The 24,384-nt window shown below is 38.4% G+C and overlaps 1 protein-coding gene across 1 annotated transcript in view; it reads left to right on the top strand.

The window, feature by feature from the left end:
• The window catches only part of LOC139472360 (platelet-activating factor acetylhydrolase-like), a 50,405-nt gene extending 27,681 nt beyond the window's left edge, over window positions 1-22,724 (top strand). Inside the window, exons 4-9 of the mRNA XM_071254831.1 lie at window positions 7,160-7,337; window positions 8,703-8,816; window positions 11,207-11,298; window positions 12,192-12,362; window positions 13,481-13,629; window positions 14,020-22,724. Of these exons, the coding sequence (XP_071110932.1) occupies window positions 7,160-7,337; window positions 8,703-8,816; window positions 11,207-11,298; window positions 12,192-12,362; window positions 13,481-13,629; window positions 14,020-14,120 (805 nt within the window). The 3' untranslated portion in view covers window positions 14,121-22,724. The remainder of the gene's footprint in view (window positions 1-7,159; window positions 7,338-8,702; window positions 8,817-11,206; window positions 11,299-12,191; window positions 12,363-13,480; window positions 13,630-14,019) is intronic.
• Window positions 22,725-24,384: the final 1,660 nt, after the last annotated feature.

The raw sequence follows: 24,384 nt of genomic DNA, 5'->3' as shown, positions 1-24,384 counted from the left end.
TATGACTGTAATCCCATTATTCTTGTGTATGTACAGAAGTACCTTGAGACCATGAACATTTGATTGTCCGGGACACCTCCCCTCCATACTGAATGTCCCATTTATCAAAATAGGTCGACAGGTCAATAGTCAATTCCTTGTCATCAGATTGCCCCCATGGTGGGATGAGTGCCACGCCCTTCAGTCCTGTACATGTAGGTGTATAAGTAGCTATGTGGCCCAGCTGACAGGCACGTGTAGGTGGGGGTGAGGTTGGAGGTCGACCTCCAGTGTGGAAAAGCTGACAGGAATGCAGCATATGTCAACAGAGGCGGGAACTGCTTACACTGAGGTACACCTCCCTCACTATAAGGACGCTAGCCACGCTTGTGTCGCTGGTTGACAGGTTGGGGTGACCCCTGGTGTTGACATAAACAGTTTCTATTGAACTTATATGGGCATCTCTCTTTGGGAGGATGGGAGGACATGATACAGTCATTATGGCTTCTGCTTTAGTCGTGGTCAGTGGTCTTTAGTAGCTCTTCAGCTGTGGCTGTTTGATCGGCTTGATTTAGTTCCACTTTTTCTTCATGTATGGGGTGCAATAGGTTCAAAAGATATTAAGACATTGTGTTGTTTGTCATATGAGACACTCAGCATGGATCACTCAACAGCTGATATCAATAGATGTTTATAACAAAAAAATTCAAGGGCGGATCCAGGATTTTTAATAGGGAGGGGTCCAAAATATCGAAATCCTCTCGCAGATAATTTTACTGCCTACACAATACTACATTTGGTTCTCAAAAGTGTGGGTCTGGACCCCCTGGAACCCCCTCAGTATCCGCCTATGATGTTTCAGTGTTATGTGTTATGTCTAGAATGGCGGTATATAAACTGATAATAGGGTTAAGAAATAGCGTGATGATTAAAATTGAAATATACAATTATATCAAACATTGGTTATCTTTTGTCTATGAAATCATATTAGATATATATAAGATTTCTGCTTCTTATGTTGAGTAGGCTCGTGAAACATCTATTTTCATCATCCTGACTTGAGGCCAATGGCTAAGTCAACTTCCACAGTCACTGTGCAGGACCATACAGCATGCTGAGTATTGAATCAGTGTTTGACTATAGACATCATGTAGAAGACAATAGATCTTCAGCAATACCAACTTTGGGATCACCATGATTATGTTGAATGTGTCCAATAAGACATCCTACAATGGGACCCGACCTTCCATGAACAAGATGAGAGCTGTATCAAGTACCAAACGACAAGTTTGTTTGTTGTGTAACGCCACACTCATTAACTCCAGCTATATGATGGTGGCTGGAAAATAATAAGATTCATACCAGACAAACCAGTGTCTGATATTATGAGCAGTGTCCATGTTAGCAGTGTACCTTGACGCACAATCACCATGTCTGACCACCCAATCCATTTAGTGGCCTCATACGACAAGCAGAAGTTCTTGGAGACCCAGAATCTCCTCGTGGGCACAAATGGCTGGTGTGCTCTTGTGTACATGATACTGTTGTTAGAGAAGTGAAAATTAATAAAAAAACATGACAAAATAATTACAAATATCCCCACCTCTCTACTCTGTTTGATTCCAGTTCTTATCTGATCAGTGGGCACTGGTTGGACATTCGCTGTGTAGAGTTGTGTCCCTTGGGCATCCCAGAAACCTACAATCTCATTAAAATTAGACCTCAGTTCTCGCTACCGCTAAACAAAGATCTGAGGACATCCCATTACGGGTCACGTCAGAACAACCTTTCATCCGACCAATCAAAGCATCGCTTACCAGATTATGAAAGTGACAGTCTGAATGTGATTTCTGATCATGGAGCCTCGAAAACTTTAACTCCAAACGATAGTTACGGGTTTAACAACAGTATCCATACAATCTAGACCATCTCTTAGCCATTCCAGAATGTTCTTTTGTTCAGGTTTCAAATTTGTTATTTAGAATTTGTCAAAATATGTTTCGAAGCGTAGTCGCCAATTTGAAATTAGTGCCGTAAAGCACGAGAAAGCTGCCTTCTGATTGGTCATTCCATTGGTCGGTCAAAGTTCGCGCAAGGTCGGTCTGATCTAGCAGTAGCGAGAACTAAGATCTGATTTTAATGAGATTGAGAAACCTAGGATCTGGTTTGAATCCCAGTATCCCATGGTTATGTTTCTAGGTTGTCACCAGGTGTCACCAACGTGCATCACTTCAAGCTTTCCTCCCACATGAAGCTGACACGCTGTGATATAACTGGAATACTGTTCAAAGTGGCGTTTACCCAGACTCACGCACTAATCTGATGAAATCGTTGTAAGACTTCAACAATAAGTTAAATGAACAATCTCAAAGAGAATGTAAATACAGGTTCAAGTTGTTTGACTTGTGTCAAGTGAAGACACACAAATATCAATGTCTGTCTGGTGTTTGTTGTCAAACTCTTGTTCGTTGTCTAATTTATAAGCTTGCTCTTTTCTCATTGAAATGTAGTGTCATGAAGCCATTAATTATGAAGGACCCACAGACCTACATTGCATGGGAGCACGAAGTCCCAGATGATTGTGAGGGCTCTTCCCCTGACTATATTGTTTACTGTGTGTCCTGTGGTCATCAATGATGCATATGTCACAAACACTTACCCATGTGAGATCAGCTGTAAAGCTGGTTGGTAGCGTCTGTGAACCAAATTGTTGGTAATTAGTATGTCAGGTATATAGATATGATACGTTTGGTGTACTGTAGTATTTTTTGTATTTTTCTTTCACCTGATTTGACTATTAACATGGTTTAAATGAACACTACACCTAATCAACCTTATGTTTTTTTGTGCAAAATGTATGTTTGATGAAGATTCTTGATTTTTGAAAGTTTTTCACAAAGAAATTTTAGGTGTATAAGCGATATAAAATAACTACAACAGTGAAATAGATTTGAACTTTTCTAACACACATATTAACTCCAATAAACAACCACAAACAAAATTAATCATGTTTTCTGGAAGCGATCATATAATTGGCTGATCCAAGAAATTTTCAAAAGCGATATATGAGTGACATATATGGGCGTGTCTCCATAAATGTCTCCCTAAGGAAGAAATGTAATGTTCTTTTTTCAGATGCTTCCTATTCAAATCTTACGAATGATCCACAAATTCAGATAGGACATATATACCACAAGGACGGGTGGTATTTTGGCAACGCCATACAAACAGTAAATAGTCATGCCCCATTGATACCACTTCAGGATTCAATGGCCTTGAATGAATAGAATGACCATTTCAAAAGCAGTAGACTGTGAGCACAAAAGAAATTCTTCTTTTCATGATTCTGTACAGACAGCAAATTTATTGCATTGAGAATGACTTAATTATTAGCACCCCACTGAGTGTTCCCTTAAGTACAAACACCTGAAGTCAAAGTCCTAATATGAAAACACTCCAAAATGCTCACCTAATGACCCATCAGTAAATGTTTACATTGTTGCTGTTGACAACCAAATGATAAGGCTGTTAACAGGTTGGTTGCCAAATGAGGAAAGATATTGACAACACAGCCATCTGCTATACATATATTGTGTTAACATACTAAGGCATTGATGGACATAAAAGAAATTAATAGGTTCAGACGGACCATTTCCTGTTGCTGTCAGTTACTAATAAATGATCAGGAAACCATCCATGTTGATGTTGTGGCGTGTCATGTATCTTTAATCTTGGCTTATTCTGTGGGCTGCTATATTTGCCAGTTGTCAAACTAAATTATGAATTAGAAATAAAAACGACAAAAAACTTCCCATATTCATAAGAAATCTCGGCCAAATCCAGAGTAGATTGTACTTTTAAAACAGTAGTCCTTGGGGAAAAAATCATCTTCCGCGTAAAAATATAATCAGATTAAAAAAAGAACACTCCGTAAAATGTTATCGAAAACCGGAGAACTGTCGCGGATTATCCTGTTTTCGATCAGAGCTTTCAGCATCAAAGGTTTTGGGACATCATACGTTTTCTATCACGAATACTTGCACTGTAACGTGGGGTGTGGCGTCACACAGAAATTGTAAATAATCAGATGATGGCTTGTTTTTAGGATAAAGTTGTCTTTTAGCCTATAAATAAATGATATGTTTTACAGTTGCTCATGTGATAAGCGAGAAAACTATGAATGTTTCTTCTGCGTCCGACAACCCATAACACAGGGATATATATTGTATTAATATCTTATGTTTGCATGCTTGTGACAGTTGTCCCTGTGTCTGGGGGATGGGGGGTGAAGATTATGGCAGTATTGCTCCCAGACCTGCACAGCAGCTATGCCCGATTTTTTAAAAGTACTGATTTAACTTCGAAATTTTACTGCATCTGCCATCTTTGTTTATTTGACTTATTGACTTTTGCCATTGACTTGTTACATTTCTTGGTGTGAATGTTGTGCAAACTGCACGAAATTGCTTAAAATGCAATCATTTAAAAAATTTGGCGGGGGGCATGCCTCCAGACCCCCCTAGACTTTTCCTCTTTTTTCTTAGGGAAAACCTGCTCACATCCCTGAAGAAGGTAGTTGTTGTTACCCTGCCTGGTGCTCGGCATTGTGGGGTTAATATAAGGACAGGTCAGCTAGCCGTCAGTCCATGTGTCTTTCAATACAGCCTTGGAGCAAGGCTACCGAACCACAGTGTTCACAGATTCTGTGCCTGCCTGGAGTCATTAGGGCAACACATCTCCCATATCACAAACGTAGGAAAACTGTAACTGATTGTTGTCAATCTTTAATCAGCTACTCAAGAGAGTCCTGTTTTTTTATCAGCACCAAGTGAAATGGGGAATCTGTTGAATGTGTTGAAGGAGGGGAACCTGTTAGTCAAGTCCGTCTTCAAATGTTTGATCTAATTAGTCGCTTGATTCATCTGGACAGACAACACACGTAGAAGGGGGCAGTCCAGTGCAACTACATAAACATGTCTTACACAGACTTTACTTTGATACAACTTGACAGGTTACTCCGATCTTAGGAGGGCACAATCTAATGGTAGACCAGAGGAAACAAGTGTGCCTGTTAGGTAAAAGATAGACTTACAAAAGTCTCTAAGGCAATGTTTATTAGTTTAAATCACAATATCTAGATTATATAATTAATAAGAACAAATTGTCCTTATAAAAGACTGGCTTATTTAGGCTTGCCTGTTGTAAAGATATAATTACTATCTATATAGAATTATGTCCATGAACTTTATCAGTCAGTACAGACTTGGAGCAAGGCTAGGTGAAAGACTGGAAATATGTTTTACTTTAAGAATGAAGTATAGGAACTTGAACTGGAGTAGCAGTATGCATGCTAAGTTAAGGGAGTCAACAGAATAGAATTAAACAACTAGATGGGCCCTGTGGTGTACAGATGTTGGGGGTGGGGGGACGAGTCTAGTCTCCCTTCTGTCGAGTCCTTACTGTAATAGCTGTGAATGAAGCAAGTCTAGATTTTCCACAGTTTCAAGGGAATCACCCATCACACTGAGGCTCCATTTCAATCTAAATGGAGTTGTTTTTCTGTCAAGGTTATATATTTTCAGAGACTAAGGGTCAGCCCAGGGTGGGCCTCTGGTGAGGTCTGTCTTTGGCCCAGTGTTCCACAGATGGTGGGGAAGGTCCTCGGTTTGTCAGAGCTACAAGCATCCTGTTAGGGCCTCTACATAATTGGCTAAACAAAGGGTCTAGTTTGGTCTTAACAGACCCAAAGGAACCTGTTAGTGTTAAAGATGACGCCATTTCCGTTCTGTTCAACACTGGTTGAACTGCCACCTGGATGAGCAAGGCCGTGCATTGTGTAATAGAGCAAACGTAGATCTGTGACACAGGAGAAGGTGATAACGAATTAGCGTAGCAGAGGTTAAAGTGCTGATGAGAAGCCTGTGTCGCTACATTAGTGTTAATGATCACTCAAGGACTTGCTACAGGAGTCAAGAAGCTTCATGTACTTGACTGTAGCGTACAGATGGAGTCTCTCTAGGATTAGCACTGCTCTACCAAGTAGAGGGGATTGTATGCTCCCAAACTTGTAGTAATGGTGGACATATTGGAACCCCATTCTTCAAATGTTGTCATGACACTTCTTTGTCTTTTCTGCATCAGCATGATATCAAGGTTGTTATATTAAAGCACATTTATGAAATATAGTGTTTGTTTGTTTTTTTTCAAAATATGCTTATAAGATCTGCTATCCTCACCTTTAAGTAGCTTTGTTAGAACTTTTAATTAATGACTTTTGGAGAAAAATATAAAAGCATTGACGTTATCATTTTCAACCTATATTCTTAATTAATTCTAAAACTATTTTGTTGTTGTACTCTACTGACCATTATTCAAACCTTTATTATGACCCTTAAATCAATTAAATATATATGATCGATTTCCTAGTTATAGTGAGTGAGTGAGTTTTATTTTATGCCGCTTTTAGCAATATTCCAGCAATATCATGGTGGGGGACACCAGAAATGGGCTTCACACCTTGTACCTATGTCGGGAATTGAACCCGGGTTTTACGGCATGACGAGCGAACGCTTTAACCACTAGGCTACCCGACCACCCCTACCTAGTAAGACAAACAAAACAATACGAAATACCGGGTAGTTATCAGTTTGGGATTGGCAGGCAGACGGGCGTTACTAAAGCCAAGGTGTAGTCAACATGGCCTTGTCAGGGTAACTCAGGTCTGGAGTGGGTTGGCCTGTTACTGATTGTGAACATTGATTACTACACTGTCGGGTACCAGGACGCACAGGCTCAGCTGAAACTATCTGATTGAGTTGTGTGCAGTCCAAGTCATAGTAGCCCTTTGACCACCTGACCCCTTACACACTTTAATCAATGGTCTGGTAGACGAAAATGGATCAGGATATTGACCAATATCCAAGGGTAAATGAATAAGGTAAAAGGTGACAAATATATTTTGAGGGTATTTAAGTTTATTTTCAAGGTTAGAGACTACTAGTCTGATGGTCTCAAGACTACTGTCAGTGTGAAGAAACTACTTATTTTCTTCCATAATAGAGCTTTTCTACATACACATAAACAGAAATGAGTTCAGACAAGTGCATGAGGTCTGTCCCTATTTTACATTAAGAAGGTTTTCCGGATTGTGTTGAATTAAAAAAACCAAATTATTTTGCAGGGATGGATCCGCTTCCATGACTCTCTGCCTCCGAGAGAGCTTCCGTCACTCCGTCCGACACGTTGACGACAACAACCACAGTCACCATCATCATCGCAACAGCTTCAGCGAGGACTGGAAAATCTTTGACAAGCCAAAACACATCCAGTGGGATGACTTTAACTACAGAAACAAACAGGTTAATAGAGATTTTTACCAGAATGTTAATGACAGCATGTCTGTGAGATACCCTTATCATGTGATAATGTCTTGATAATAAAGACCTCATCAGAAGGGGTCATTTGTACAAATTACAATGATTAGCAACTAGCTGTGTAAGGTGTTTGAAGGTATGTGTTAGGAGTTAATTATCCTAATCATATTCAGTTCTGAGGTTGACAGGGGACTACAAGATCATGCTTACCATGTGACTATCTTTAATCATTTCAATTAGTGCTGTCACAATACCTCACGTGGACAAAAGCTACTTGGAAACTTCACATAATCCACACCACAACCAGGCATCTAAACAGACAGCATCAGCCTTAGTTTCATGTTCCATCTTGTGGTAATTTGATCAACAAATATGCCGATCTTTTGAGTGATATGTAGCTAGTTGTAACCTAATAGTACCACAGAGGTTTACTTACAGAAACTGTAGTATTTTGTAATAGAATAATGTGAGGTATCGATTGACCGCAGGGTTGGTTTTGATGTACTTTAGAAATACATGTATAGCAATACATGGTGGAAAAAAAAAGAAAAGTTATTAGATTAATTGAATGACAGAAATGTTTCTACTAAAGTTAAAGTACACCTACAAATAGAAGATGTGTTTGCAATACCCATAGCAATGACAGATTAACTATAGTCACATGAACAAAATCAGTTGTTCTTTAACTTCTTTTAAGTAGTATATAAAGACATGTTATTTAAAATGTTTAAGAGACGCAGATGAGAAGAAGTCTATTTAATATCAGGGGGCACGGGTGGCCCAGTCGTCTAAGGCGCCGCGATTCGCTGTGCAGAGTTGCGTCCCTTGGGCACGCCAGAAACCTATGATTGTGGGTTCGAATCCCTGTTCGCCCCGATTATGTTTCTAGGTTTGTCAGCACCATACCCGTGCTCGTGGGTTTCACCGAAGTGGTAAACGTCTGAGATCTGCATCACTTCTGGCTTTCCTCTCACATTAAGCTGACACGCCGCGATATAACTGGAATACTGTTAAAAGTGGCGTTAAACTAAACTCACTCACTCACTATTTGATATCTCTAGTGACATTTAGTTTATGTTCATCATAGATCCTTCTTTTAATATATATTTTGAGATTTGATTTCATGAAATTTTCTTGAACCTGATTTAAATGTTTCATGCAAGAGTAACATTAGTTTTTGACACTAGGGCAACATTTGAATGAAGGAGTCGGTTCGGCCTGGTAGACTGAAAACAAGAAATTCTGAATATATTGTGTGATTTCAGAATGTCAAGTAGTAAAACAACCCTGATATCGTGGAATGATCAGTCAGTTTGGATGTACCATCGACATGTTATTTCAATGTTACAGGTTCACCAAAGAGCGAGAGAGTGTAGCCGTGTGTTGGACATCCTCAAGGATCTGAATGATGGCAAACCGCTGTACAACTCCCTGGGAATTATCATCAATACAAGTCACTTCAAGGTCAATATTAGAATGCACCAGAAACTTCTCATGTTTTATAGTGAGCCTGCCTATTTCAATTTGGTTTACCATGTTTACAGATTGGCTTCCAGTTTCCATATTTTGAACTTTGAAGAAAAGAATTAACAAGATCTTCATTGATCAATTTGATCTGCAAAATGATCCCCAAACAGAATGAAAATATGTTATGATAAAAAATATACACAATCAACATATGTCTACAGAAATATGGTACATGTTTCAATTGATGTATAAAAAATAAGAAAGAGAATTTATGGATGTCAACTTTTTTATTATGAGGAACACAACGTTTTGGAGTATGTACCTACTCCTTCACCAGGTGAATATTCACGTTTCGGAGTATATACCTACTCCTTCACAAGGTGAATATTCACATTTCGGAATATATACTTACTCCTTCAGGTGAATATTCACGTTTCGGAGTATATACCTACTCCTTCACCAGGTGAATATTCACATTTTGGAATATATACCTACTCCTTCATAAGGTGAATATTCACGTTTCAGAGTATATACTTACTCCTTCATCAGGTGAATATTCACATTTCGGAAAATATACTTACTCCTTCATCAGGTGAATGATTCACCCGATGAAGGAGTAAGTATATACTCCAAAACATTGTGTTCCTTATAATACTGAAGTTGACATGCATAAATTCTCATCCTTATGTGTATCACTTCTAAATGCCTTTCAAACTCAAAGACTACAAAATATTATTCTGAATAATAATAAAAGGAGCTATTAACCTAATATCTTGGCAAATCTTCACATATCAAATCTAAGGTGGAGCTGTGTAGTTGACAATGTCAAGACCATAAAACGATATTTCCAAAAAAAATAATTTCCATGAAAGAGTAATCAGCCCTATTTCTTATGTTAATGTCATTGTGAGATACACAGCTCATTAGGTAAAGTGAAAGACCCTGTGTGTTATAAAGAGGCAGAAGTATTGATCCCGGAGCCCAGTATCTTAACACACAGTATGGGTGAAATAGGAGAGTATTGTAGTCCTTATTGATACCTGATCAATAGCATATTGTGTGACACATTATTGCACATTGTACTATATGTGCTCTGATTGCTGAAATCAATACACTGTCTTACTGTATCCTGGGTATACATGCAAACATAAGAAAGGGGTAAGGATATATTTACAGGTTTACAACTGAGATTCCATATTTTCTTAAATATCCATGAAAAGGTTTAAAATTATTTTTTATTTTCAAAACCATATGGCTGTTTGACATTTGACAAAGTAGAAGATGAACACAATATTTAAAGATGATCTTTTGAAAATATGGTCTGTTGTTTATATAAGTATAGTGAATTGTAGTTGAATGATTCAGTACTGTGCTTCTACTATCACCTTGGTCATCCAACATGATTCACAGGGATGGACTAATAAATTGATACATGGATTAATTGATTCACATTTTTTCGATAATATCTTGTTGAAGTGATGCAGATCTAAGCAGCTATAGATGTAATTATTTTGATAGATATACATATTTCAAATGGCCATGCTATGGTCCAGACTCAATTATTTACAGACAGCAGTGATATATGACAAATGTTATGTTTGGGATAACACTTTCATAGTAAAGTACAGATTCTAGTACTTTTTGGGGTTGAGTATGGACGGACAGGACACGACCCAAAAAAGTACTAGAATCTGTACTTTTCTAAGAAAGTGTTACATTTGACCACTTTCTAAATGGCATTGTGTATTCATAGGTGATATATTGTTGACTGTGGTGTAGAACAACATTCAGTCCGTCAGTCACGTTTTGAATGATTTGGTTGTAACTACCGTATTTTCTTGAGTATAGTGCACACCCATGTATAATGCGCACCTCCCTCTAGCCGATTCAATATTTTGGAAAATAAAATTTGAATACCAAGCGCAGAAAAAAAATATACACCGTACCCCTTTAGCGAAGTCCGGCAAACGAACGGGTCAGTACAAATTCAAAATTTGAGATAAAAAATCACCAGACATGTTGATTAACCGTTTAAATTGTATTTTTTGTTCTGCTAGGCATTGTTTTATATCAAGGGATTAAGATTACCTTGTGTATTTTCTCGTAAACTAAGCCGGACACAGCAGTCAGCTGTACACACGTTTTCTTTGAATCTACCGGAGATTCGGTCAAGACACACCCAATGATATGCGGTAGCATGATTTGGCAACACCTATATTTGTTCCGGGGTGATTAACAAATGTTTTACAAATGTTTTACTACTGATTTACAATGTTTCACTACTGATTTACAATGTTTTACTAATGATTTACAATGTTTTACTAATGATTTACAATGTTTTACTACTGATTTACAATGTTTTACTAATGATTATGTATTTCCTTCAGGACACCATGGACATCACACAGGCTTCCATCATTGGTCACTCGTTTGGTGGCGCCACCTGTGTCTGTGCACTGGCTGATGATGAGAGGTTTAAGTAAGCAGTTTCCGAACTCATTTATTTGCTCATAGTCCTGGTTCTCAGGTACTGCTCGCAACATCATAAAGTCCATCGCACATTGTATTTCATTTTTCAAAATTAAAAAAAAAATACTAATACTTAACAAAATTTGGATTCTATATAGCACGCAGTTACTTCCCTGTATGCTTGTTTATGTAGGGAGGCCCTTTCCCAGTTTGATGGTACACAACTGTTAAATTGGTTACATACTAGGTTGAACATGCAAAAAAACCAACCTACCTACCGCCAAAATTACTGTGTAATTTGCAAAGGTCATTGCCTGAGAACCAATTCTTTTATTTTTTTAGGCCTTACCGTCCATCATTACTGGGCTGGATTTGTGTTACTCTGTACTCTATTGAGAGCTTGAAGCTCACGCTATCGGCTACTGGTGAAGCGGCTTGAGATTTGCTTACATGCCTAATCTCATTCAAATCGGATCTTAGAGACCCGTAATGGGATGTCCTCAGATCTTTGTTTAGCGGTAGCGAGAACTTAGATGTGAGATTTCTTACATGCTTTGCCTGCTGCTGAGATTAAATTGTTTGATAGGCTTTACTTAGAAGTTGACGAATGACAAGTAGAGATAATTTATGGATAACAACTTCTTTATTTACTGTAAAGTCAAGGTTTCGGTATAGATCTTTATACCGTTGTCAAGCAAGGCCTCAAGGATCTATACTGAAATGTAGTCTTTACAGTAAATAAAGAAGTTGTTATCCATAAATTATCTCTACTTTGCTGCTGAGATGTTGCTGAAAAATAACCTGAATCTCTATGCACAGTACGCAAAGGCACTCCAGCTTTCTTTTGAGTCTATTTGCTGTATTTGTCCATCCACTGTATTCCTTGCAACATGTTGTGTACAGAGCTGGTGTGGTGCTGGACGGGTGGATGCACCCCTTAGATGACAAGGTGTACAAGACCGTGAGTCAGCCCATCCTGATGCTCAACATGGAGACGTTCCAGTGGAGGAAGAACGTGCAGCAGATGATGAGGCTGAAGGCCGACAATGTGGAGAGGCAGATGTTGACAATAAAGTAAGTGTAACAGGTCGCATAGAAGTTCAAGGGTCACTTAGAGGTTCAAGGTCACATAGAGAGTAACAGGTCACAAAGACGTTCAAGGGTCACTTAGAGGTTCAAGGTCACATAGAGAGTAACAGGTCACAAAGAAGTTCAAGGGTCACTTAGAGATTCAAGGTCACATAGAGAGTAACAGGTCACAAAGAAGTTCAAGGGTCACTTAGAGGTTCAAGGTCACATAGAGAGTAACACGTCACATCATGTGTAGCAGGTCGCATTGACTTTTACAGGTACTTGAGGGGTCATGGGTCACATGGAGAGTAATAGTGAGTGAGTCAAAACTTAATGTTGCATCAGCATTAACTCAGCCATGCAATGACTTGAGAGTAATAAGTCACATAGAGTTTACCAGGTCATGTGGAGTGTCAAGGGTCACATTGAGAGTAACAGGTCACATCAAGTTTATCATTGGTTGCATAGAGTGCAGAACACCAGCTTACATGGAGGTTAATGTGTGATTTGGAGGGTTGAGGTTCATGTGTGGAATAGAAGGTCAAGGTCACATACACGGTCAGTGGTCTCAGAGGGTCACAGATGTAAAGGTCAAGGGTCACATTGTAGCAGGTCACATTGAGGGTCACACATCACATAGAGGTCAAGGTCACACAGAGTAGCAGGTCACATGGTGGGTCATAGAGTGTTTTGGGTATTGGGGGTTTAGCAGGTAATATCATGTGTCATAGTGACCATAGCAGGTCACATGTAGTGTCATAGGTCACATGGAGTGTAGCATGTCACATTGAGCAAAGAACATCACGCAGAGCAGATTCAACAAGTTCTGTCTTTTAAATCTCACATTTATTTGTCCTGATTGGTATGTATTTCTGAATTTATTTTTTTAATACTTGATTTATTTATTTTTATTTGTGAATGGCGGGTGCTACCGTAAGGGCAGGACAAGTCTGCCATTTTCATGAACACCTGGTGTCATCACTGATTTTCAGTGACCCATTCATACAATTTTCACAGCTATTTTGCCCCTTCGGTCAAATGGAATCTGTTTCGGCAGATAATCTAGACAGAGTATTCGCAATTGACAGTGTATATTTACAATGCTATCGTGTGTCCCACAGGGGTACATGCCACCAGAGTGTCTCGGACTTCCAGTTCCTCACCAACAAGGCAATGGGTCGCCTGTTTAATCTGCGGAACACGCTCACTCCACATGTTGCCATGGACATCATCCGCTGTGGAACTCTGGGCTTCCTCTGGAAACACCTTGGTATGATGGCCAGTAGTGTATCATTATGTCTCTCAAATATAAAAAGATTACAATGTGTTTGGTTAAATTGTCCTCAAATATGTTATAGAAAGGAGTCCGAAGAAAGCGATTCTCAGAAACTGGAGAAATCTAGACTTGCTTGGGGGATGGGATGTTATCATTCCAGGGTCGGAGTTACAAGCAAGGATGTTCAAATATTTACCTTTCACATGCAAAGAAATTCACAACTGTATCAAAAGTGTCACTTTTCAAGGACTGCGTAATTTCCCTGTTTGTTATGATATCAGTTGAGATAGAAGACTGGTTAAGTTTTGGGGAATCTGAAATATCCATCTCTTTAGTAAATATGTAAATTACTTTTCATAAACATACTTTACATTTTCTCTGCAGGTCAGGATTGTACTGATTCATGCACAGGGAACCAGTTTGAGGATGTATTGATGGGGACGCGGGAACATGTTGTCATGGGAACCCTGCTGGACCTCAGTTGATCACACACACCTGCAAGTGGACCATGGACCATGGATCAGGGCAACATGTTGTGGCTGGAGACAACCACAATCTCAATAAAACCCGGTCCCACTTGCACAAAGTGATCTTAGCGCTAAGACTATTGTAAGCCTATGCTAAAGTATGGGAGTTAAGATCATCTTAGAGCTAAGATCGCTTTGTGCAAGTTGGCCCAGATCTTAGTTCTTGCTACCCGCTAAACAAAGATCTGAGGACATCCCATTAAGGCTCACGTCAGAACAACCTTTCATCCAACCAATCAGAGTGTCGCTTACCAGATCATGAAAGTGACAGTCGGAATGTGTTTTCTAATCATGCAACCACGAAATATTTAACAGGGGGTATTCCGAACGACAGTTACAGGTTTTATGATTTTATCCAAACAATCTAGGCCATCTATAAGAAATTCCAGAATGTTCTTCTTATCAGTTTTAATTTTTTTAAGCGAGAATACGACAAAATATGTTTTGAAGTGTAGTCCCCAGTTTGAAACTAGTGTCGTAAAGCTCAAGAAAGCTGCTTTCTGATTGGCTAATGTCGATTTCTTGTCAGTCATTTCATTGGTCGGTCAAAATTTGTGAAAGGTCGTTCTGACGTGACCTGTAATGGGATGTCCTCAGATCTTTGTTTAGGGATAGCGAGAACTAAGATCTGATTTTATTGAGATAGGAGACATCCACAGCATTTATCAGCACCATGGTCACAGGACAACACTCCCTCTGTTTGGTAGGGACCATATACCAGACAGCCTTAGCCTCAAGGAGACAGACATACTGAAGTTCATACAACAATAATTACTTTGTGCATTGTGTGCAAGAAAATAAACGCCCAGCAACATACATTTTAAGATTTCAGTCAGGATCTTCGTATTGTACCTTTCCAAAACCCAGTGCCTATAATGTACAAGATCTTGCATATGAGGGTCACATTATGAAAATGTACAATATTGAGACCATTTTTCCAGAAGTATTTTAGAGCTCAATTCGGGATGCGTTTGAATCGTTTTTAATATGATGATATGTAGGATATGACAGCAATAAGATAACATATTTAAAAACCTATAAAATATTTGTTTAGATTGGTAGATTTGTTTACTAAATGCTGAATACATTTTAATATATTTTTAGGGCCAGTTTTTGAATGCATTACAGCGTGGCATTTACTAGCTGAGAATGATTTTAGAACTTTATTCGTATAGAAATTCAGTTTTGAATGTAGAAAACATGAAAGAGATTCTGTGGATGATGTTGTTTGAATGTTGTGTGTTGATGGAGGTCATACATTGTTGCCTTACAAAGCCTTATGATCCATGTGATGTTCACAAATATTACGCTACCCTGTTCTTTCAATCCTTCAACAAGTCGACGAGTTGGCTCACGACACAACAGTTATATATTTCCAAACACCTGTTATTTATTTTTTGAATTTAATGTTGACATGCCACAAGCCATAATGTTATTTTGTCCAGTTTTTGTTGTGTTTATCTAGCCTGACAACCAATCTTTGGCCATAATAGTTATTTTATATTCGAGTCCTTGCTCTCTCTTTTTTTAGATATTGTGTTTGTTTTATACAGTTCATACTAATCATTTTTTATCAACACTCCAAGCATTATATAAGTGTTATGTACTAGTACCTCATCCGATCCAGTGGCATAATGTATGAGAGATGTCTCGTGGTTAAATTATCACTGGGATATCCCCAAATGATATTGATTACTCTAAATTCTTGAATAAATGCTGACCTTGAATATAGCAGTGTCCATGAATAAATGCTTGGTCAAACTTAATTCCCTTGAAATTTGTGAAATGTCAAGAAGAAATATTTAAAATAAAATCTAGAAAAAAATTAATGCAATTGCAGACAAGGTTCCCAGTAAATACCTGGTTTTGGATATTCCAGAATGTGTTCAAAGATATACAGATTTTCCATTTCGTCATCAGGATCTCCAAGGACCTTTGTCTGACTACATTTGGTTTTCAAAAGATGGGGGGTCCGGACCCCCTGGACCCCCTCTGGATCTGCCTATTCTGACCTTTGCTATCAGTTTTGTATATGACACAACCAAAAAATGAGGTTGACTTTTTTGTGGAAACATGCTATTTACAAGATTAATTATTTCAATTCTCAATGTTGGACTTGAATTTTCAATTTTGGCCTTAGTTGCTATAGTGACTTTCCAACATGGCCGCTGTATGTGGTGTTGTACATAATGATGTTATGTTTATCTTTCCACAGTGTTTGTTTATTTTCTCTCTTATTATCATGACCACTCAAGTTTGGCATTTGCTACACTTTACCATAGATCTGATGGGTTCATGTGTCTGTGATAGTGCTCAAATAATACTGCAGTTTGTGTGTTCTTTTTTTGGATAATTTGATGTCATATCTCTGTAACGTTGCTTATTGTTTGTGTGACGATGTTTAGTGCTAGAGTATCCTGTTTGTGTTTGCTTACATTTCTCAACTCAAATATTGGAACTGCTATTTCAAACTTTGATGTTTTAAATCTGACACCTTAAACTTCAGTTCCTGGGGCAGTATTCACTAAAAAGTACTTAAGTCTGAAATATAACCTAAATCAACTGTTTGAGATTTTGCTGGTCATATTCATAAAGTGAATGAGACTTAGGTTTTGGCAAAGTGTGGGTAGGGGTAGTCTACAAGGTGCTTGACTGAAGCCGTGGTATAATAAACATTTTATACATCACATTCTGAAATTTTAAAGTCAATCTCAACCACTGAGATCTTATTTCAATCTGATATAATATACTTCACCTCAATTTCTGATAGCACACACACACCACACCACACCACACCACACCACACCTCTTGAATTCCTGAATCCTGTGACCTGTCAAGATCTTCAGCAACCCATGTTTGCCGTAAAAGGCGACTATTCTTGTTGTAAGAGGCGACTAACAGATCAGGTAGTCAGGCTCGCTGACTTGTTTGATGCGTGTCATCATATCTCAATTGCATGGATCGGTGTTCATGCCGTCAATCACTGGATTGTCTGGTCCAGACTTGATTATTTACAGGCCACCAACATATAGCTGGAATATTGCCAAGTGCGGCGTTAAACAACAAACAAATCCTGAATCCTAGGTATAAACCCAGTGTAGTCTATTGTAATGTATGTAAGTATGTAAGTGGATTACGCATAGCAGCTAATACGAGTCATGGCTGTCTATTGTCTTGATGTGTGTCACAACCTGCCAGTTTCAGTTACAAAATGGACATTCAGATCCTACCTACCCCACACCTGCTCCTTCTACATGATCACTGTGTGTTTACTGTTTGTATGTATGTTGGTGATACTTCGCCATATTTAGGGCCAGTCTGCAGGACAGGGGGCCCTCTTTATGGATAATTAACAGACAGGATCTGGTACTTCACCAAAATATTTCTGATTCTGGGCATGTTGTATTGTTTCAATATATCATTGATTCACCTACTAACAGATCCATGCCATTTCCATGGAAACACATTCAAACTGTTTTTTTGCGGTTATTAATCCCAAAGAAAGAGGTTAAATAGTTAGGGACCCTTTGTCTGATATTAACAAAAAATATTTTTTTAGGTCACAATTTTTTTGTATAAAGGAGAAGACATTTGATATGACTGAAATAAATCAATTAGCCCCATGCAGGGTTCGTCATTAACAATGCTGCTATTTCCAATAGGAAATAATAGTTTATCACAACTTACTATGCAAGTCTTAATGCCAAACATTATAGGATAAATATATTGCTTTACCTATTTATATCAGCATTTTCATTTGCAGCCCAGCAAGAAAATCAAGTTAAAAGTGATAGTATACTACTCTAAATATGTTAAGGATCACCACTTCTTTAATATTACTTTAGTTATAGTTATAGATTAACTATAGTAAAATGTAAGAATTGAGTGGTCCTTAACATCTTTTGAGGAGTATATTTTAGTGTTAGAAAAATCCCATTAAAATAATCAACCTTGACTTTCACCTTTTATTTTGCTTAAAATGTTTTGATATATTTGTCTGAAAGTGACAGGACAGAGTGTGGAAGTCAACCTCTTGTGCCATGGGTTTATGATACTGACTAGACAGTTATTCATTGTAAATATGTCTTGATAAACAAAGGTTTCAATATTCCAAAATCCCTCGGTTGAAGGATTGCGTCCACAGTGGTTCTATATGTTAATGTCATGTAATGTGATTGGTTGTTTGTGCAGTCGAGACAAACTGAGACAGGGTATTTATATATATACTATTCAGCTTTAGATAGGGATATTCAGTTGTGTCATATATTTAAATATATACTTGGTATAGTATGAGAATCAGTTATCTGTATCATGAATTTATAAAAATATCCCCAAAGTGGAGTAGTCACTATGTTTAGACGTACTGTATTCAACGTAATAAGCTCCCAGGGCGCTCTTAAATTTAGAAATTGGGGGCTCTTATTAGAATATCATTTTGGTGGAAAAAAACAAAATTTAGTGGAGTTGAAAGATTGCAAATTTCGTGGTTTATGCTGACAGCCTGAAATGATACAAAACATATTTCTCCAGAATTTAATTGCCCGTAATTTAGGGTGCATATGTACACCAGTGTGTATTATAAACAAATAAATAGGTCTTGTCAACATTGATCAATCCGAAGGGCTGCCAATTGGGATTGTTCACCAGCCAATATATTAGCAAATATTAGCCATGGACGCCTTTCAGAGCGCTTATTACGTCAAATACGGTATATATTATATGTATATATCATTGCTGTAAATTTGATTGTGATGTGTTTAGTGTTGTGAGTTAGTGAGTGAGTATGGTTTCACCAACTTTTATTAATATTGCAGCAGAAATGGGCTTCATCCATTGTAATCATGGGGAATCGAACCCCAGTCTTTGGCATGATGAGTGAGCGCTTTGACCACTAGGCTACCAAACCACCTGTTATTGTTGTGTTGGGTTTACAGATGACCCACTTGTCTAAGGAACCACAATTTGCTGTGCAGAGTAATGTCCCTTTGGCATACCAGGATCTGATGGTTGTGGGTTTAACTCCTACAATCATCTTGATTATGTCCCTTGGAGCGTCAGACCAGTACCAACTAATGTGGGAAACATCTTAGACCTGTGTCACTTCGGGCTCTCCTGTGTAAAACTGACATGCTGTGTTATGATTGGAATACTGTTCAAGGCTCACTCACTCACTCACTCACTCACTTATTGTTGTGTAATGTTGTGTTGATAAACAACAAGCCTATAATTAAACAAAATAATGATGTCTTTCAAAAGGTTCCCTGAAACCAAGATAAGTCCTACAGTATTACCGTCATCTCCCCGAGGCAAGGGAGTTAACTGACTATAAAAGTCCATTTTCCACCCATGCCGAACTAGGTCAGAATATCTAGGCTCAATTGTAGAGCCACCAGTGGCTATTATGAGTTATGTCCCTTCTATGTCCATCCTATTGACCAATCAGCTTCCACCTCTCATATCACTTGCGTTTACTTCAAACAAAATAGTGGCGCCCAGTGAAGATGATCTGATCGATAATCAAGATCAAATCACTTGAGCTCATTCATTAAAAACATGAAAAGATTTGCTAAATGTCTGTTGATGCCCAGTTGACGGAACACATGCTTTGCAAATCCTCCAATCAACCAAAATCTGCATTTTGAAATCCATGTTGTTTGCAAACCGGATGTCTAGTTGGTTACAAGATTTTGATTGGACTATGCATTGGACTCATTCATCAAGCCAAAACATAACTCCACAATTCCAGGCTAGTTTCAGCAAGGGTGAAAACTGGACTTATATAGTCAGTTAACGCCTTTGCCTCGGGAAGATGTATTACCGTTATTAACAATGTCTGCTGAGTTTTGATGACTAGATATTACATGTCTGTTCTAATTGTTCTGAAATGATATTGATCTTTATTTGTCAGGAAGAAACCATTCAGTTTATGAGTACTTTGCAAAAAGTGTGAAACAGTGAAAGCGTTTACGACTGGTTTAATCCAAAGTTTTTGAAGAATGAGCAGAATAAAATCTTGCCATGGATCTAAATCACCAATGTATGCATGCTGTTGTTGGTGGATATTGCATTATCAATATTCTATGCATTCAAATCAAAGCCAAAATGGGTTTTTACACATTGACGTTTTCACAACTGATAGTCTTGCAACAATAATAAAATATGATATTGTATATTTTGTATAATGTTTATTCATTTGAACATAAATGATTGATCTGTAGAGTTGGTATGTTAGAGTTTTGGGAAAAAGAACAAATTGATTCATTTTAGGATGTATTGATGTGTATGAAAAGCTGTTAATCCAATAATTATTTGTGTTTAATAGACCTTTATAAGCCAATTTGAGATATTTTTGTACAGCTTGAATGAAGCGATTGTTTATAAACATGAGTGCAAACACTGGTTTATGAGGTGTGATCTTTCTAAGTGCAATTAATCACTTCCCATGACGCCGACTGGTCAACTTTGGAAAATCTGCATCATGCTGCTATGAACTGAAATAGCATATTTCTTGAAACTGAATCCACAAGTGGAAATTTATTGATGTAGATCAGATGTCATCAAGTATAAAATTACATAAAACAATCCCTTTGCTGACAGAGGTGAGTTGTTGCAGAGTCCAAAACTGGAGAACCTGGAAAATGGGTGTTTTTGATTTGTACAAGGTATCATAGGACATTTACTGTACTACTAACACAAGTTAACTAGGAATTAGACCATCATAGATGCATGGGTCTTTGCAAATGATAACAATAATTTAACACTATATAGAAGTACTGATTAAGTAGTTTGGAGTTATGCCAAACCATGTGTATATTTCTGGAAATATATCCATGTCAAATCAAATGTTCCTCTAGAATGTGCCCATGTCAAATTAATTGTTTCTCTTGACAATGACATGTCAAATCGAATGTTCCTCTAGAGTATGCCCATGTCAAATTAATTGTTCCTCTAGAATGTGCCCATGTCAAATTAATTGTGTCTCTTGACAATGACATGTCAAATCAAATGTTCCTCTAGAATATGCCCATGTCAATTAAAATGTTCCTCTGGAATATGCCCATGTCAAATTAATTGTTCCTCTGGAATATACCCATGTCAAATCAAATGTTCCTCTAGAATATACCCATGTCAAATCAAATGTTCCTCTGGAACATGCCCATGTCAAATAAAAGTTCTAGAATATACCCATGTCAAATCAAATGTTCCTCTGGAACATGCCCATGTCAAATAAAAGTTCTAGAATATACCCATGTCAAATAAAATGTTCTTCTGGAATATGCCCATGTCAAATGTTGTTTATCAATTTCCTCTGTCAAGTCAGATGCACCCAGAGTTTCCTTGTCCTGAGTCAACCATTTGCAAGATGCAGTTTTTCTGAAGTTCATAGACTGGTACACAGCATTAGTCACAGTTGTTTGGCATCGCTTGACATGACGTTATGAACCAGCTTTCTACAACTATATGTACGTATTGGCTGGCCAAGTGTGTAATAGTGTTCTCTGTTATAGTCACCTGATAATAATATGAACAAGAACCAATGTGCAATCCATGTTTGTATTTCTGTGATAAATTCCAGATGATATTGGCGACCCAGAAGTTGAAGCGCTGTTGACACGGAATTTGGAGTGTTACACAGGAGTTAATAAACACTATCAGGGGTTGACCATTTGATATTCTTACAGGGGGACAGGGATGTTTTTGAACAAAATAATCTGTTCATGAAAATGCTGAAAAATAATAATTTCTCCCCAGGTTTGTTCACTGGACTTGCTGGATATGCTGAAATATGCTGCTGTGTAGTTAGAGTTACCTGCCCTTGTCCACGTGCTGCTGTGAGAGTTATCTGCCTTTGCTATATACTGTAAAAAGGTGGGAATAAGATGCCCCCAAGTTATTTCTTAGTCTTCATACCGTTCTATAGACTAGGGCTGTCACATAGTGCAGGGACAGCGAAGCGCTACATGAAAACCAGCAGCTTGTGTCCTATGTTTGAAACTGTGCCTTCATCCCACTGATGTCGAATGATGTGCATCTTGATTTGTTTTGTGTCTTTGTGTCATTAGAGTGCAATTTAAGTCATTTCACTATGACATTTTAACAAATTTTCTATCAAAACAAACAAAAGGATGAAATAAATTTTGGCATTTTCTGATACCACAGGAATCCAAGGTTCTGATTTACTTAATAATACTGTTGTTTTTTTCGACAGAAAGTGGTGTGTGAAATAACTCATTACTGAAATGATTCAATCAGAAGTCCAATTCCTGTGTTGCATAGACTTTTTGATTATGAGAATGAATGATTTATAATATGTAAACATTGTCTCCAGTTCTGAATGCTTTCACACACCTATCTACCTACCTACTTTGTAATGTGTATCGGCAAGTGTTGATGTTTTTGTTGATATGTGTTAAAGAAATACCACAATGGAAACAGACTGATTCTCAGTGTGTTGATCTGAGCTCTGTTGTGTCTGTACCAAGTAATCATGACAAAGATATTTTCATACAGTTTGTATATATGGCTTTATGTTCAGTGATTGATGCACAATAAATGCAGTTTTTCATACTATATTGTGTTGTATTTCTACTAAACTGACGACCAATAGAAACTTTGCAACGGTATTAAATCACTCTAGTTTAATTGAGTGAATGAGTTGAGTTTAACGCCGCTTTTAACATTATTCCAGTTATATCCCGGCATGTCAGCTTAATGTTTGAGGAAAGCCCGAATTCATGCAGCTGTCAGACGTTTAACACTTCATTGAAACCCATGAGCACGGGTATGGTGCTGACACACCTAGAAACATAATCGGGGCGAACCAGGATTCAAACCCACTATCATAGATTTCTGGCGTGGCCAAGGGACGCAACTCTGCACAGCGAATCGCGGCGCCTTAGACGACTGGACCACCCATGCCCGAGACGACTGGGCCACCCGTGCCCCCAACTCTAGTTCAAACACAAACCATAGTAAAATACATGTATATTGAAAAGATAAAAATCTCAATGAAATCAACTTTTAGAATGACCGTCATACAGTACCAGATATGTGCATGACATAGTTGCCCAAATTGAGGTGAGGTAGCTGTCAACGTAAAGGACAGAAGGCACATGCATCTAAAATCACTCCAGTTCAATGACACTGCTACAAGACTCAAAAAAAATCCCCGGCACACAGTGAGTGACAAGACCAAGCAGACATCAGACCCTTTTAGCAATATTCCAGCAATATAACGCCAGGAGACACCAGAAATGTGCTTCACATATTGTACCCATGTTGAGAATCGAAACCGGGTTTTCGGCGTGACAAGGGAAAGCTTTAACCACTAGGCTACCCGATTGCCCCCACCAGCACACAGAAAAAGTTAGTCCTCTGATGGTGTTACATGGAATACGTGGCTATTCTTTTTGGCAGGCCTGGATCTGTTCTTGTAGGTTGACTGGAGGATGTGATAGTTGTCGACCACGACGATCCATGACATCCCAGAGGTGTTCTCTGGGGGAAATATCTTGGTGGCGTTCAGGCCAAGGCAACACGTTTGCGTGGCCGCAAAATGGGCTGTGTGGGATCTGGCATTGTCATGCTGATAAAGGATACCTCATGGCAGCTGTAGAAATGGTAGGACCATCGGATGAAGAATGTCATTCATGTAATGCTGTGCTGTCAACTTTCCGTTACCAATAATCACTGTGTTCTCTCTTGCCCACAAATTCCTCTCCGACCATAACACCCCCTTCATCATACAGCACAACCTCCAGAATGTGCTGTTCGTTCTCACCTTAGGTTGTGAACACGCTATCTTCCATCAGCTCTTTGATCTATGAAGATGCCAACGACTTACAGTCTGGGCTCATCACAATCTCTGGTGATGATGTTCCACTGTCAATAACTGTCCTCTGTAAGATCTGTAAGCCTTAATTCCTTGAGCCTTGTGTCACTGGTCACACACTGTCAATTAAGGCATTCATTGCTGATGATGTCACTGTCAGGAATCGATTCCTGCAAATCGTACCAGTCTTCATTGGGTGTAGTTACCCTGGGTCTATCTGTTCTTGGCCTGCCTGATGTCTGCCAGGTCTGTCTGTAATGTTGCATTAGGTTCGTTACAGCAACAAGGGAGCAACCAAAAGTTCTAGCAATGTTGGCAAGGGTGGCTCCAATCTGTATCACATCCATTGATCCACTATGTTTGGGTGTCAGTCATGGCATTTGTGTGGT

The sequence above is a fragment of the Haliotis cracherodii genome, unplaced genomic scaffold (genome assembly GCF_022045235.1).
Source record: "Haliotis cracherodii isolate W230 unplaced genomic scaffold, xgHalCrac1.p SCAF_1, whole genome shotgun sequence".
NCBI lineage: Eukaryota > Metazoa > Mollusca > Gastropoda > Lepetellida > Haliotidae > Haliotis > Haliotis cracherodii.
This window is presented reverse-complemented; position numbering and strand designations above follow the sequence as displayed.